Below are 15,532 nucleotides of genomic sequence, written 5' to 3' on the forward strand. Positions count from 1 at the left end.
CTCAATTCATGGAGTGACCTGGTCCCTCAATTCATGGACATTCCTGCTCTCCTCCTGGGCCCCTGGCTTGCCTCTCTTGTCAATGCTCTGTTCCATATCTCCAATAATTTTGTTTTATTAACAGCCATAGATTTGAGCCATTGATGGCCAGATATATCTATTATGAGACGAAAAATGCTGCCGGTCGAGTTACCTCATCATATGTGGTGAAATATTATAAAAAAGTTTTTTAGATGGCTCTGTCAGCTGTCTCAATCATATTATATGTTATTTTATTTTCTAATTTTATTGAATATATTCATGCTAGATATATAAAATTCATCCATTTAATTAAAAAAAAGAAGTATATAGCAAATTTAGGTAAACTTGGAGGACTCTCTTGGATCCAATACTGTGTAGCGTGACAGATAGAGGAGTAAGCCAAAAGTTGGACACCGAGTGAGTGACTTCCAAGTAAAATTGTGTTAGCAAGAAGTTCATAAAAAACTGAAAATATAAAAGTCTTTTCTTTTCCTCAGAAAGAATTATTTATATGTTTTCTTTTTCTCAGAAAGAAAAAGATTTATGTGGTGTTCCTTTCATTTATGTGTATAGAAGCCAACCCCAAATAATTATACTCGTCTTTAAATTGTTGAGAAAAAAAAGCCAACCCCAAATTGTTGAGATAGAAAGTTTTAGTATGCCCCCACTCATCTTCAAATACTGGTTGCCAATATGGATAGCAGAAGCTCTGGATCTTCTAGAGTGTATGGTGAATAAGTTAATCCAAATAAGTAATACATGAAAGCAAATAAAAAAATCCTGAAGAATCAAGGTTAGCTCCTAAGAATTGTTCCTTCTAGAGGATATCACCCATGCACCCCCCTAAGTATGTGCTCATTATGGTCCTCTATTTTCATCTTAGGTAGCATGTTTCAATACGAGTAGAGTAAAAATTAGAGAAGAAAATTAAAAAGTGAGCCCATTTTTTCCTGTAGGGTCTTATTACCCATTTTTTCCAGGAAAACCAGGTTGGAGTAAGCTAGCTAAGAGGTACATAAAAGCATTTCCCTTTGGCAAATTAGTGATCTTTTTTTTTTTTTGAAATGTAATGGAGGCAGATGGTTATGAGCCATGTCACTTGAAACTTCAGGTTATTTACTTCTTTTTTTTTTTCAAAACCAATATAGCTATTCTCTTACATGAATTTATAACATATGCATCAGGCATGGCTTGGAGACTTGTCATTTGTTAAAAATGAGAATCCAACCTACATCCTGACGCATGTCGTACATCTTGCTGATGCACTCAAAAAAAAACAAACGTGATGCTGTTAGCCTAGTTGCATTTATCCTGCATTCACTCATGGATCATTATTTGGACCAAAAAACAACTTAATGGCATCTCTTGTCACTGCAAATTGGTACGATTAAAGCGCCGAGCTGGCTAAGTTGCTGGAGAGCTTGGCGATCGTTAATTATTCAAATTATAGAGGTCGGTAGAAGGTCGTGATACCATCACTGTTCTTCAAGAGTCTGTCCAATTTAAGTACTGAAGAATTTCCAGTCCGATATTTTCCGACAGAAAAACTTTTTTATTTTACTATTTCAGGTCGAATCTAGTGCCGAAACGAAAGTCTGAATACGATCTCTCTTTTCTAGCGCCATCAAGCACATTGCGACCTTCTACCGACCTCTACCGTCTGAATGGTTTAATTATCGAGCCCTCGAGCAGCTTAGCTAGTTGAGTACCTCGACCGTACCGATTTCCACCGGCAACAGCTTCTATTCTCCTTTTCCAGTGCTTCATAAGACAAGTAGAACCCCAGTGCACGCCCTCGGTTTCAAGTCACACGGTAAGCTTAGAAGGGAGGGAGAAATCTAATTCTCTGGAGAAGATGGGAAGAGCGCCGTGCTGTGAAAAGGTGGGGCTGAAGAAAGGGAGGTGGTCGGCAGAGGAAGATGAGCTATTAGTGAAGTACATCAAAGCTCATGGAGAAGGCTCTTGGAGGTCACTGCCAAAGAATGCAGGTATCTCCTAAGAAGCATGATCATTTCTTTCTTCTTTTATTGTGCAGAATCTTTTTTTATATATATATATATATATATTTGGATCTTTGCTCTACTTTCTCATATCCAAATGGTCTTCTACTTCAAATTTTCTACATGCTACTCTTCACATCAATACTACATTGTTTCCTTGAATGCAGCCATCTTCTATTTACTTCGTATATGCTTGGCTATGTGTCATCCTTGAGTTTTTCTCTTGGTTTTCTGGTGTTTATGGAAGGCTTGTCGAGGTGTGGAAAGAGTTGCAGACTGAGATGGGTGAATTATCTGAGGACTGACCTGAAGAGGGGCAACATCACTCAAGAAGAAGAGGAAACCATGATCAAGCTTCATGCTTCCTTGGGAAACAGGTAGTAGAAGGTTTTGTGAGTCTACTGACTCTCTTCTTCCATCTATCCATCCTTGATAACTTTTTTCCCTCCCTTCTCTGTAGTTAGTATATCTATGTATAGCTTCTTTCTGCAACTTCTATTCTCTTATCTCTCCTCCTTTTTTGCCTCTTGTTCTACTGTAAAATTGTTTCCTACATTGGGATGTAGAAGAAGAAGAATCACCTAGATGTTTTTGGATCTATCAAAATGTGGCATGAATCCAAGTTGCGGGAAATTTTGTACCTTTTTTTTGTTTATGGAGACTCTGCTGCTAATAGATGTATCCACCTCTTTCTTTGGAATGGTTATGACAAGCTCTCTTTTTTTATTTCTTTTTTAAAGGTATGAATATGTGTGTGTGGTGGTTAAACAACTTCATGCCACTAGTCCAACAGTTATGGAATCTCAGCTCAGGTATCTCAAAACTCTAGGTGTAATAACCTTAAAATCCTATAAACTAGTTTAGTTGGTAAGGTTGATGAGTGTTTGCATCTGTGATATCTGTTTGCATTCTCTCATCCAAGTTCTTTGGAAAAGAAGAAAAAATTTTAAAATATATCAATAAAACGTGTGAACTAATGGCGGCCTATGATGAAAAGATGATCATCATTTGGACTAAGCCTAAGTTTGATCATAACACAAGGTTATAAAAGCCTCTTTACTTTTGTAGAAATGTTCAAATCATTTTCCCATCAAACATGAGGTGCCCTTTGTGTATGAGAAATGGTGTGCCCAAAAGAAACTTCATGAATCATGAAGGTGCCCTTCTTTTTTCTTTTTTTTGAGTAGTCACAAGTATGACAGTAAACATAGCTATCATGACTTGTCCTGCTGTCATCATCATGAGTCCATATTGTCAAACCAACAGCAACATCCTATGTCTTGTGACAAGATTAATTAAAATTTCATCAGCAACTAGCTTAGGTGGAAAAATCCAAATTTTAAGGGAAAATAATAAGGTCTATAGGAACTCAGAAAATTATGTACATACATTATATAGGAGAAAGCTGGTTAACAACAACTTTACTTGTTCATAAAATTCTACTAAGTAAATTTACAATCGACACGATCCATCTTTGCATAATTATGCACTATATGATATGATAAACATGAAACAAATCAATACATATTTACGAGATTTGTTTCAGCAATGTGTTTTCACAATTTTTTATTATAATTTGTGTCTAAACTAATACTTTGGTATTTCATGAGTTCTGCAATCATATAGATTGTAAGAAGATGATAAATTAAGTTAGCCTCATTGTGGAACAGAAAAAGAATGCTGCATTGAATTTTTTCATTATAGACCTAGATTTAAATATGTTCCTAAAATTGTGATGCCAAAGTTGTACTGAAGGTCACCGATTAGCCATGATACATGCTCCACCGCCTATGTCAAGGTTCCAACTATATTGCATTTAATGCCAAATATCTGACTTACCTCCAATTCAGGTGAATATGATTACATAAATTTGTTCTTGTTTCCCCTGCATCTAGATATTGCTTTAACATGAATTTGTGCATGTATGCAATTTTAGAAGTTATATTAAGTAATCTATAAGAAAGTTCATGTGTCCCTTTTTGTTCTATGATAGGTGGTCAGCGATAGCCGAGCATCTCCCTGGAAGAACTGATAATGAGATCAAAAACTACTGGAACTCCCACATCAGCAGGAAAATCCACACCTTTCAGACTGCCGATGGCACCAGAGTGACTGCTGCCCTCAGCAGGATCGGCAGCGGCGGAGAGCGAAAGGGTGGCAGAACAAGGAGATCAGCAATGAAGATCAGCACCACTTGTTGGAGCAAGAGGAAGGAAAGCCATGAGAGAAACGGTGGACATCCAATATCCTTTGTCCATGGCAAGGAAAGGGAGAACATGGCTTATAACTTGGACCATTACAAGACTAGTTCTACAGAATTGGTTAATCTTAATGAAGGGGTGGCGTTTGAAAGTGGTTTAATGTGCTTCAATGAGCAGTTAAGCCCAAGCCTTTTTGTGGGAAGTGGATTTTGTACAAATAATGTGTTTGAGGGGGGGCTTTTTGGTGCAAGTGATGAGAGTGGGACCATGAACTCAAGTGAAGAGAGAGATGGTAAGGACAATATCCTTAATGATGATGGGGAGGGTGTTGAACTTGGTTCAAAGGAAGGGAGGGGAGGGGAAGTGGTGGCTTTAGATTGGGAGGAGATGATGTGTTTGGAAGTGGATAATTTGTTGAATTGGGAGGGTATGTGGGATGGACCAAGAGAAGATGTGGACATGTTTATTGGAGTGTGATAGTGGGAAGTCTGATTGCCAAGAGGTGTGATGTGTGCCATTTTTTCCTAGGAGGCTTCTTTCAAATGTCTCATAAATGGCTTGTGGACCAGAGACTGCCTAGGGAGCTTGAGAAGATCTTATTTCAAAACTTTACCTAATGTCTTATTGTATGTTTTGTTCAAGTGGTCTGTCTAGTTGGTTCCATTATCCAACAACAAAAAAAAAAGGAATTGTAAACAGCTAGCAATGCTAGAGACTAAGAACTTTTATATCTAGCAAGCATTGAAGCAATAATTGTGCTATTTTTTTCGCTTAAATCTTTGGATGTTATTTGTCCCAGTGACAATTTATATTATTCCCTTAGGTAGATCTTTTAGTGATTCTAGCCTCACTAACAATTATGAATCATCATATAAATACAGTTAGTAGGTGTGCTTCTTAAACAAATTATCTTGCTTCTCTATCTCTGAAATTATATTCCATCTGATCAAAGGATTAATCTACATCAAAAAAGAAAAAGAAAAGAAAGAAAAGAAACATTATTGATCTATTACAAAAGTCTGCATGAACTACGAACCGATCAGAAGCAAGATGCAATGCAAAGAAACTACACGGGTTGCGACACAACTGTTGCTTTCTTTGAACCACAAATTGCAAGTGAATTATGCATGGTCACAACCCCACTTAGCAAGCTCAAGACTAGCTAGCAACTTACTTTAGGCTTTTCTCCCACTAGAAATCATTAGATCAATAAAATTAGATAATCATGTAGGAATTTTTTGAGGGAAAAAAGCCTACACAGATGCATTTTATGACTACTGCCATTTAATTATTAATCCTCAAACAATTAGCTAGATTTTATGTTGGGTCACTAAATGTTGTTAGACCTATTTTTACATTGATCTGGAATCACAAGAGATAGAGACAGAATAAACACTGAACGAAATAATATTTCATTTAATTTTGTCTCTCTTAACTATATTACAGAGGACTCTCTCTCTATATTCAAGCTATGACTCAAAGCCAACTCAAGCAACCATGTGGAACTGCTACCTCTGTAGGTCTATATTACTATAAAACAACAACCAAACTCTAAAATATATTGCTATATTAACTAAAGGCAGATATGGAGGGAGTCTATCAGTGCATAGATATAGTTGATTCAATAAAAGAAAAAGGGAGGCCAATGAATTAGATTTAAGACCAATGCTTTTAGACATCCATAATCCACAAAGAGCAGGATGATCAGGTAATGCCATTCACCTCAGCTGTGAGAGTGTATCTTATTACCCAGAGTGAGTAGTTGCAGTGTTACTGTAAATTTAATATGTGAAGGAAAATATTCTGAAATTTTTATCTTTTCTAGTTATTGGTTCACATATTTAATGCCATGCCCCCATGAAAGTTGGAATGCACCCTTTTTCCCTGTTGAACATGGCTGCTTGAAATAGTGGTTCCTTGCATTGAATATTTCATATGTGACATCTAATTGGTGGTACATGAAACAGTTGAGAGCTTTCAAAGCAATCTTAAAGTAGAGAGCACAAATTCAATTGAGCAAAGCTTTGGCAATGCTTTCTTATCTAGTTACAAATGCTAGATGCTTCTTGATTTGGTAGAACATCAGCAAAGAGTCCATTCCAGGGACTTCTTCTTTCCTATGAAGCCTTTCAGAACCATCCCCTTTAATGCGAGTCACCTGATCAGCAGTTACCATCTTTTGTCATTGATGTCAATCTTTGCGCTACTTGGTTTTGCCACATACAAATCTTCATGAATGGGAACCAACCCCACCACAAATAAATAAACAAATAATGGGATTCACCCATAAATGAGTATGAAAAAGATTAGGGTTTTTTCACTGCTTTTGAAAGTAAGTTCTTGTCCGATATGTTTATAAACCAAGAAGAAGGATACAGACTGGGATTGCTAGGAATGGAATAAAAAACTGAAGTATGTGGAATTATGAAATATTATTAGGCCATGATTGATATTTTAATGCATATATCAATAGAAACTTTTTAAAATCACTTTTACGACTTGTATCTTATGATAAAATTGTACGAAAATCAAGTTTCATGGGCAAAATTCTTTCTATGAAAAAAAATGCTAAATAGAAACACTAATATAAGGAGATTTTTGACTTTTTCTTTATGCGCGCTATGTAGCAATATAACATTACAAGATGGGTGGGTATAGGTTGAAGTGGACTTCACCTAACAAGATAGCAGCATGAATGCTACACTTCTAAGGGCACACTCAACTTGCTTAAGACTGCAAGTCATTTCAGTTTTATTTTTAAGATGTTGATTTTAAGCGGATCTTAATAAGCTAGGTTTTTTTCCTAGACAATAACTTTAAGATATCGATAGAGCACCGAATATGAAGCTCATAGTAATGAACAAATATCATAGATCGATGAATACATTTCCTTTAACAACTAAATGCTTACTCGTGAGGTATCACCCTTTGCCCTTACAAGGGGAAGGAGGTTAGATTCTGGCTCGAGACAGTCACAAGGGTAGGTGGATATAGTGTAGCAAAGCTGGGGATTAGCCCCTAGCCTAAAAATTGGATGATGAAGAAGAAGAAGAAGAATAGTAAAAGTGAGGACTAGAAGAATACTTTCCTTTTAGAAGTTGGGGGCAGAGAGGAGGGGGGTTAATTTGGGAATCTAGCTATCCAATGCCAATTCATATATTGTCAATGTAAAACATGCATAATAACAAAACATCAAACCATAACAGACTTGCTTGTGTTGTATGAGTGTAAGCAGAATAATTCCTTACTTAATAACTTGGATGGTGCTGTGATTTTATAAACAGAATAATTTCTTATTTAGTAAACCTTGTTTGGTGATATTCTAAGAATCATGATATCACCTGACACACAATTCCTAAAAATTTTGGACCAAATTCTTGTAACCATGCATGGGATTAGGAAGGGAGGATTAGCCCCTCCTGCCCTAAAAATTAGAAGAAGAAGAAGAAGAAGAAGGGGAGGAGCGTAATATTGTGTTATATGATCATAAACAACATAATTTCGTACTTGGTAACCTTATATGATGACGGGCTATGACCCATGATATCACTTTACATTCTATTCTCAAAAGTTTGGGACCAAATTACATTAAATATATTAATCATGAAAATTAACCTCAAACCATACGACCAAATTTTTGATTGAGTTTGGTCCAGTATCAATCAACCTGGTTGTGTTTTCTTGCACGTTAACATATTCCTATGCCATGCCTCAATTAGACCATGGACAAGTCCATGGCTTTGTCATAGGGCTCATCTATCTTCTATCCAAAATTTCAAATATTGAAGAGAAGACCCTGGCAGTAGTGCTGAGCTTAGCCAATAATGCTCGGGGATTTTAGACCAGAGACCAAGGCTACAATTTATTTAGTGATAGGAGTAGCCCTTCTCAAATACCTCTCATCCTTCTTCTTCTTCTTCTTCTTCTTCTTCTTCTCATCCTTCTTCTTTCTGGGTACATCAGCGCCTCACACAACACACGTGAGTACAACCAATAAAGTCAGAAAAAATAAGTTGGCGAAGAGAGTAAAAAATATCCGCTTGGTTCCTCTAGAGCAATTCATCAGAATGATGCGCTGCAAAGGATGCCGCTCAGTCAGTCGCACTATTCACCTCCCGATAAATATAGGTGGCCCAGAAGGAGCCACATCCTCTCACAAGTCTCCGGATATCGTGGAGCAGCGACTGCCCGTCCGTAACAATATGTCAGCCTCGAACCTACTCGATCACCGTAGTCGACTCTCCTTCAAGATGGATGCAGGCCACATCTAGAGTCTGCCTTGCATAGAAGATATCATCCCATACCGCTCTCAGCTCAGCTCCAATGATAAAGATGTCAAAGATCCATCGTCCCCCGGCCGCTCTCACTCTTCGAACTCCAATACAACAACTACAATGGGGCTCCAACAAGTTGGTACCATCTCAATTTGTGTTTTCTTAATTCTAAAAAATTCACACACTTTATGCAATGACTATAAGGCTTGAAGGCTAAGGTCTAAGAAACAAATGTTATAATGCTATAATTCATGATTATGGAGTAGGGACTTATAATGGAAGATTAGGAGATAACCTTGAAAAAAAAAGCCAACTTGATCCACCTTGCTCGGATTGGAAATCTTGCAACCAAGATGGAAATCAAGTGCAAATAATTTTATTTCCTGAGCTGCGTTGCATCAAATCACGATAATATATTTTGTTATCTAATATAGATTTGATCAGCATTGAGATCAAAAAAATGGCCGTTACTTCTGTTGCAATCTACAGTTTGTGGAAAGGCCGTTACTATGGCGTCTGATAACGGCGTTACTAAAACCCTGGTTAAAACGCGCCCCCTCTGGCATCCGTGGTTCCGGTTTTTGCCGCCGTCGCCGAAAATGCTCAGGAGATTGGTCGGATTCAAAGCTTCGCTTCCAGCCCTCTCCTCCTCCGGTGAGAGGCCTCCCAAACCTTAACCCTAACCCTAACCCTATTTTCATGGCTCGTAATCTCTTAAAACTCTCTGCTTCCCGAATCTTCGCAGGTGGGAGGCGGGATGTTTCCGAAGTCGCGTCCAATTTCCCCTTCGCGAATGGTAGGGAGGGCTCCAAGACTAAGTACAGATTCTTTCTAGGGTTTCTTTCCTTCAATATTTTCCATCCTGGATCTTTCTGAGCCTAAATTTGGTGTTCTATTTGGGTTCCCTACGGATTTGTCGAAGCACTTAGGATTTTGGCGCTGTTTTTTAGGGTTTTTGGGAAATGGAGAACTGAAATTTGTGGAGGAGACATTTGAGGTTTCATTAACAATTTTGTCCGTCTTAGCATGGGCTTCTCACTAGAATTTGGATTCTTACATTTTTTGTGCTCTGTTTTTTGTTTCTAGGGTGTAATATAAGCTATTCTATGGCTTCAAAATCCATACTTTATAGTTCCTTGTAGGCAGTTGCAAATCTATCAGAGTGGAAGGATGCTTGAACGTTGCCTAGAGTTTAATCTGGCTTTTGTTAGTTTATACAAGTATCCATAGACCATTTAAACTCAGCGGTTTTGAATGGTGTAAAGAAGATAACATTTTTGCAAAAACTGATATATTAATCTCTGTTGAAGATGAGAACAGCAAGATGTGTTAAAAAACATGATCAAACGCTAGTTGCTATCCGTCAGTGGGATGGTTTTGTCATTACGTTCTTTATCAGGGTTTAACAGTATTTAGGATGTTTAGTTTCTGGAATTATATTGATCTCTTCTGATAAGTGTTACGGTATATATTTTGTGAACATGAGATTAGCATTAGTGGAAGAAGAGGGGACAAGGAAATATTTGATATAATATGAACATGTTTGATATGGGTCAAAGATGAGCTCTGCCAAGGGTGGTAAAGAAGAGGGGAAAGAAAGGAACAAAATAAGAATCAGGCCAAGCAGTATGAAATGATTTAATGTCCCATTATTTCAGACGAATAGGCTTCACATCGAAACTAATGATGGAAAAGAAATCATAGAGCCAGCCTTGAAGATTTGACTATATCATGGTTACCCTGCTTAAGATTTTGATTAACATTAACTGTATGATCAACGGCATTATCCATTCACATGAGAGGCTATTGCATCCAGTAGCATTGTTGGTCCCATACATGGTGCATTTGGATTCTCTTACATCACATTTATTTTGTCTCTGATATTACACTGTTATCTTGTGCTGATACTGATGCCATCAAGGGTGGGAGCTCAGTTATTTCACCTTTTTACTGTTGGTCCCATATATGGTCCAGCTGCATTCTTTAATATCAGTTGTTTTTGTCTCAGATTTTCTGTAAAATGTTGACACTGTTGTGTTGTGCTAATATTGATGCTATCAAGGATTACATTTACATAAGCACACTGCACCATTTCACCCAATCTGAATCATATGACTTGTTGATGGCTCTTATATGATGGTAAATGCAGAGGTAGCCAATCCAATTTATATTTGTGTTGGTCCCTATTACATTTTCCTTATCATGACTCTTAAATTTCCCCCTGCATAACAGTACTTTCTTTCCCATTCATGTTATGGATAAGCTTTATTTTAACTTTTCCCCTTTACGGCCATTTTGTAAAAATCTCCACTGTATTTGTCAGGGGAAGTTTATCTCCTCTATGGTCTACGTTCAAACTCACTATTTATCCTATTTTTATTCTTGCCTTTGGTTTCTTACCCAAGCATCTTGTTTCAATGACTCCATTTTTCATGCTATAAGCAAAATGCTTAATGTCTAGTTGGTCTCTATTTGACATGTAAAGTTTCACACTGGAAGTGTCAAATTATTCTCCTTACACATTGAAAAGGCCTTCCACTTTGTTGGCTTTCTTATGAATGTTTCGTACATAATCATTTCTTTTTTCTTCCAAGTTCAAATTTTTATAAACTTTGATGGTCGTTTTGGTTTCAACATCTCGATTTCCTTGGGAACAATCTGAGGCTTTGATTTTTATCAATAGTCACATGTTTCTGTGAGTAAGGTCCTGAAATTTATTGCAATGGTGATTGTGGAGAATTTGCCATCTACCATTCTAAGTTTCTTGTTCACAACATGACCGCACTGACTCTAATATCCCTATATATACCAAAAAACAACACTGAGGATGATATATATATATAAGTGGATTCTAAATTAATGCTCTCTGGTGGGATTAGTTATTATAGTGGAGTTAACCATTTTGTCAGCTCTTCTTCTGAGAGAATTCATAATACGGGACCATGGAGGAAGCTGCGCACTGCCATGTCTTCAACAAATCAGTCAGCTTCTCCAAGACATGAAGTTGAAGTGGCTGAAAATCTGAAGCCTTCACCACCAAATTCCGTTGGAGATGAAGATGCCTTTGCTGAATTGGGTCCATCAATATCAGAAAGTGATGAGTTGGGCTTTGGATTGACAAAACAAATGCATAAGGTATCTTCAATATGCCTACCACATCGGAAGGTCAATTTTGCCACCTTTATCATGTTTCAGTCTATATTTTTTATGTCAATTCTCCTCTGGCATTGACTTTTCTTTGTCACAAAGAGGATGTGGCAAATAGTTTCCAAAGAGGCCTACTTGTTTTTATGCACGACAGATTGTGAGATCCACTGAGATTCACACATCCTGCCTGCTATGCATGTTCCACTTATGCTGACTTCTGACTTCAGAATTGCCATCTCATTCAGTCTGCAGGACCTCTAAGCATACTCTCAGCTAATGAATCTCAGAAATCCACTGTAACTTCACAAAGGCATGATATTCCTAGGAAGATGCCTCACATGAGGACTTCCCTAAACCAGGAAAGTAATCATCCAGGTACAAGTTCCAACCTCGAAGGCTGTAAGAATTTTTTAAGAAACAAAATTGAAGCTGAAAAGGGGAAATTTGCAGCTCAGAGTACTGAAAAACACACAAGCTCATCCTCGATAATTGTTGATAAGGTACCCTCAAATATCAGTCTCCTAGATTTGAGGAAAGCAGTCTCAGTGTATGGAGAGATTCTGAGTGCTTCTGTGAGAACTAGACAAGATGATCTTACCAGCTGCCATGTTAAATTTAACGTATGTGCATTTTTTTTTTTTTGCAATTTAACTGTCAAATTTTATTAATTTAACTGCAGATTTGTTGTTATATTAAAAGATGAACCATCAAAATTTTTCAGGGTGTGGAATCTAAGGAGAGAGCACTTGCAGCTGGGTGGATCACCGTAAAGAACTGTCACTTACCAGTCCGAGGTGTTCAATCCCCAGAAAATATTGCGATTAGAATAACCAATATTAGCATGGAGACAGCTGAGCCGGCTATACATTCAACATGCATGTCATGCGGGCACGTTTGTGGTCTTGCAAGGACAAAAGAGGGTGCTATTGATGTCGTGTTCAGAGTTAAGGATAACTCGACTGCACAAACCATAGTGGAGCGGTAGGAAACCTGACCATCATTACTTTTTCTTTCCCCCATTAATGTTAAATTTCTCTACTTAAGCCTTATTTTGTCGATACATGCAATTTTCTACAGCGTACTGCTGTATTTGCTGCATCTCTTTTCTAGTCACACATATAGATGCACACAGACGCAGCCACCCCCTGAACATTTAGTTTTTTATTCTGTTCTTCCCGGAAATTTGTGCTTCTCTCCCTTGTATACACATGTATAGATGTATGTAATTGCTGCCCTAATTTGCTGTTCGTTGACCTTTCCTTTTTTTCTCCTTTTCCAGTCTGAATGATGTTTGCCTCGATAATTGTCAATGGTTGGCTCAGTTGCTACCGGAATTTGGTCAGAATTTAAGGAGCAATGTATCTGGTTCTCAGTGGTCTGTTGGGTCACAGATTAGCAATTTCATTGGGACCTTTCGAAAGCAGCTCCGCATGAAGCAGATCTATTTGGAAGACCTAGAAGAGCTTCATCATGCTATATTACACCTCAGGGATAAACCTGTTGATATGAACTCATAGGTTTGTCGAATCTCTAATGTACTTTCCTCCACATTTTCTGTCTGCTTAGGATTCTGCTCTCAGAATAAAGCACCCTTCTAATTGAATTTACTTATGAAGGAAAGCAAATACCAATTTTATACCCTTGAAATTGAATCTACTTTGAACTCTTGATCTTGCACTTTTAAGTTTAAAAGTACATCACTGTTTTTAAGTTTAAAAGTATATCTCTGTTAACCTGTGTTTGCAGAAAATTCAGGAATGAGACCCAAAGATTGCTATCGTAACACAAGTTTAATATCACCATTAAACTAACTTGCTAATCATGACAAACTTTTCAAATTGAGGCCTAAAATTCTAGTTCTTAAGCATTTGTACAGGGTGCTGCCTCACTGTTATGGTCATGTTATAAAGCTCCGTCTTTTCCACAGAATTTAATCCTCTTATTGCGAAATATCAATAGCTTGCATGCATTTGGCTGCCCCTGTTATCTGAATGCTTCGATTGCCACATACATTCACGCATATGTATACATATGCACGCATTTATATATGTACGTACGTGCATATGTATGCATGTTTATTTACCACATGCAACATGCATATGCGTTAAATGCTAAATAAGAAATAAATTAGGGGAGATGCATTTTTTATTTTTAATCTAGTTTAATTTAATTTAATTTAATTGTTTTTTGGCCTCTGGGATGGGATCAAGTGGAGTCTGAAACTGGAGGGGTGAGAGGATGTCAATTTTTTCCCGAGACTCTGATATAATCTGGTGAGGCTTGCCATCTCTCTCTCTCTCTCTCTCTCTCTCTCTCTCTCTCTCTCTCTGTGGGAGAGAGGCTTCAGGCTGGCTGCGCCGTTTTAAAATTTGGCAGTTTTTTCATATAAAAAATTTTATGAATATAATATAACCAAAAGATTTTTTTAAAAAAGTAGTACTATCAAATCTATCATACCTCTAGAAAAATGATTAAGAATCCGAAGTGTTGATATATCTATCAATTTGTATAACAGCATAGTATCTTTTTATTACCATCTTTCGTCTAATGTATGATAAAATTAGAAAGGATGGGATGAAAAGCAGGTATATCTAAATAATCTATAAAAAGTTGTAAAAATTAAGAATAAAGTTATGGAGAATTGATTGAGATACTATAGGGATTCTGCTAAGAAGATATTTTCCAATCTGTATTGAAGGATGTAGTAAGAAAAGAAAACATGAGATATTAAGGTTAATAAAACCGAAAAAGTTTGAAATAACAGTGGAGATGATTTTACATAAAAATTTCTAGTAAACGAGGTTTCATAGAAAGCGTCCTAAATAGATGTGATAAGGCTTGATATTTTAGGGTTATGCTCTCGCTTAATTATGGTGGAAGGACAAAAAGGATTTTTGCATGTATATCCTTACAAATATCCAATGTTGTATGAATACCTTTTAAAAGATAGTAGTATGTATGCTCAAAACCTTTTCAACTTGCATATATACCTCTCATGTCACAATTCCTTGGTCTATAGGTTAATCAGGATTTACTTGAGTTATAAAAAATTAATAAGACTTGCAATTTGACTGTTTTGTCCTTAGTTAAATTGTTAAGCACTCAAGTATTTTATCATTGGATCAAGGGAATTTAAACCTTTTTATTGTTAAACATCTAATTTTTGACAATATTGGGTGGTTGGTTAATTATAGGGCATATCAGCAAATAGGAAAAGGATTCGAAAGGTACATCGACAAATTGTGCTATTGGAAAGGTATCTATGCAAAATAGCATATTTATGAGAATATACATGCAAAAACCTTTAAAAGGATGAAATCTTTCTATCTCTTTGATGTCTGGGAGTGTCTAAGACATTGGTGGAGAAGCAAATTCGGTGTCTTAAAGTCATATGCATTTTTGTGTGAGAAGATAGTTCAGCAATGTCCGGAAAAAAAAAAGGCAGAGAAAAAGAGAGAGAGAGCTCATATACCGTATACTGAATTCAAGGTAATTGAGTGGCAGATAGAGGAAGGTCAGTATGTCTGAATTCTAGCATGTTAGAGCTCGGAAGTGCGCATTCCAATCTTGGTTCCGGCGATCAACGGAGGAGAAGAAGAAGACGAACCCGAACCCATGCACCTTTCTCACAGCGACGGCTGGGTTTTGTGCTCCTTTATGGGATTGTCACTGATGACAACAACAAGGTTTTAGGCTTGGCTGAATGGCCGGTGCTGGAAAATGGACATTTTTCATAAACGAGTCATTTGAGTATCAGGGCCCAACTCCAGCTCAGTCCCGTCATTTTTTTTATTTTTCTTATATTATTTGTTTATATTTGATGGACATGAAGATTTAATTGGTAATTATTGTTGATATATGAATTTAATAGGATAGTTGATATATTATA

The 15,532-nt window shown here is 37.1% G+C and overlaps 2 protein-coding genes across 5 annotated transcripts; both read left to right on the top strand.

Annotated features, from left to right (window-relative positions):
* Positions 1-1,593: 1,593 nt before the first annotated feature.
* LOC103712448 (transcription factor MYB111) lies at positions 1,594-4,998 on the top strand. 2 transcript variants are annotated; one of them, XM_039124459.1, is made up of 4 exons: positions 1,594-2,009; positions 2,269-2,398; positions 2,762-2,833; positions 4,015-4,998. In XM_039124459.1, exons 1-4 carry the CDS (start codon positions 1,877-1,879, stop codon positions 4,697-4,699), a joined length of 1,020 nt encoding a protein of 339 aa, XP_038980387.1. In that variant the 5' UTR covers positions 1,594-1,876; the 3' UTR covers positions 4,700-4,998. The 2 variants fall into 2 exon arrangements, with proteins under 2 accessions (XP_038980387.1, XP_008797192.2); XM_008798970.4 differs by lacking the exon at positions 2,762-2,833 and having other exon boundaries at positions 1,620-2,009.
* Positions 4,999-8,990: 3,992 nt separating this feature from the next.
* Positions 8,991-15,522, top strand: LOC103712449. 3 transcript variants are annotated; one of them, XM_026806694.2, is made up of 7 exons: positions 8,991-9,150; positions 9,242-9,314; positions 11,406-11,631; positions 11,889-12,263; positions 12,365-12,624; positions 12,923-13,160; positions 15,148-15,522. In XM_026806694.2, the coding sequence occupies exons 1-6, from the start codon at positions 9,006-9,008 to the stop codon at positions 13,158-13,160; spliced, it is 1,317 nt and encodes a 438-aa protein (XP_026662495.2). In that variant the 5' UTR covers positions 8,991-9,005; the 3' UTR covers positions 15,148-15,522. The 3 variants fall into 3 exon arrangements, with proteins under 3 accessions (XP_026662495.2, XP_017699609.2, XP_008797195.2); XM_017844120.3 differs by lacking the exon at positions 15,148-15,522 and adding an exon at positions 14,838-15,122; XM_008798973.4 differs by lacking the exon at positions 15,148-15,522 and having other exon boundaries at positions 12,923-13,320.
* Positions 15,523-15,532: the final 10 nt, after the last annotated feature.

This window comes from Phoenix dactylifera, chromosome 1 (assembly GCF_009389715.1).
Source record: "Phoenix dactylifera cultivar Barhee BC4 chromosome 1, palm_55x_up_171113_PBpolish2nd_filt_p, whole genome shotgun sequence".
Taxonomy (NCBI): Eukaryota; Viridiplantae; Streptophyta; class Magnoliopsida; order Arecales; family Arecaceae; genus Phoenix; species Phoenix dactylifera.

What these genes read in the sequence shown, in the direction of transcription:
- LOC103712448 (XM_039124459.1), top strand. Translation starts at nt 1,877, where the DNA reads ATGGGAAGAGCGCCGTGCTGTGAAAAGGTGGGGCTGAAGAAAGGGAGG. An exon ending in GTCACTGCCAAAGAATGCAG is followed by an intron (nt 2,010 to 2,268) that starts GTATCTCCTAAG and finishes TGTTTATGGAAG; the next exon opens with GCTTGTCGAGGTGTGGAAAG. An exon ending in CATGCTTCCTTGGGAAACAG is followed by an intron (nt 2,399 to 2,761) that starts GTAGTAGAAGGT and finishes TCTTTTTTAAAG; the next exon opens with GTATGAATATGTGTGTGTGG.
- LOC103712449 (XM_026806694.2), top strand. Translation starts at nt 9,006, where the DNA reads ATGGCGTCTGATAACGGCGTTACTAAAACCCTGGTTAAAACGCGCCCC. An exon ending in GCTGCCATGTTAAATTTAAC is followed by an intron (nt 12,264 to 12,364) that starts GTATGTGCATTT and finishes AAAATTTTTCAG; the next exon opens with GGTGTGGAATCTAAGGAGAG. An exon ending in GCACAAACCATAGTGGAGCG is followed by an intron (nt 12,625 to 12,922) that starts GTAGGAAACCTG and finishes CTCCTTTTCCAG; the next exon opens with TCTGAATGATGTTTGCCTCG.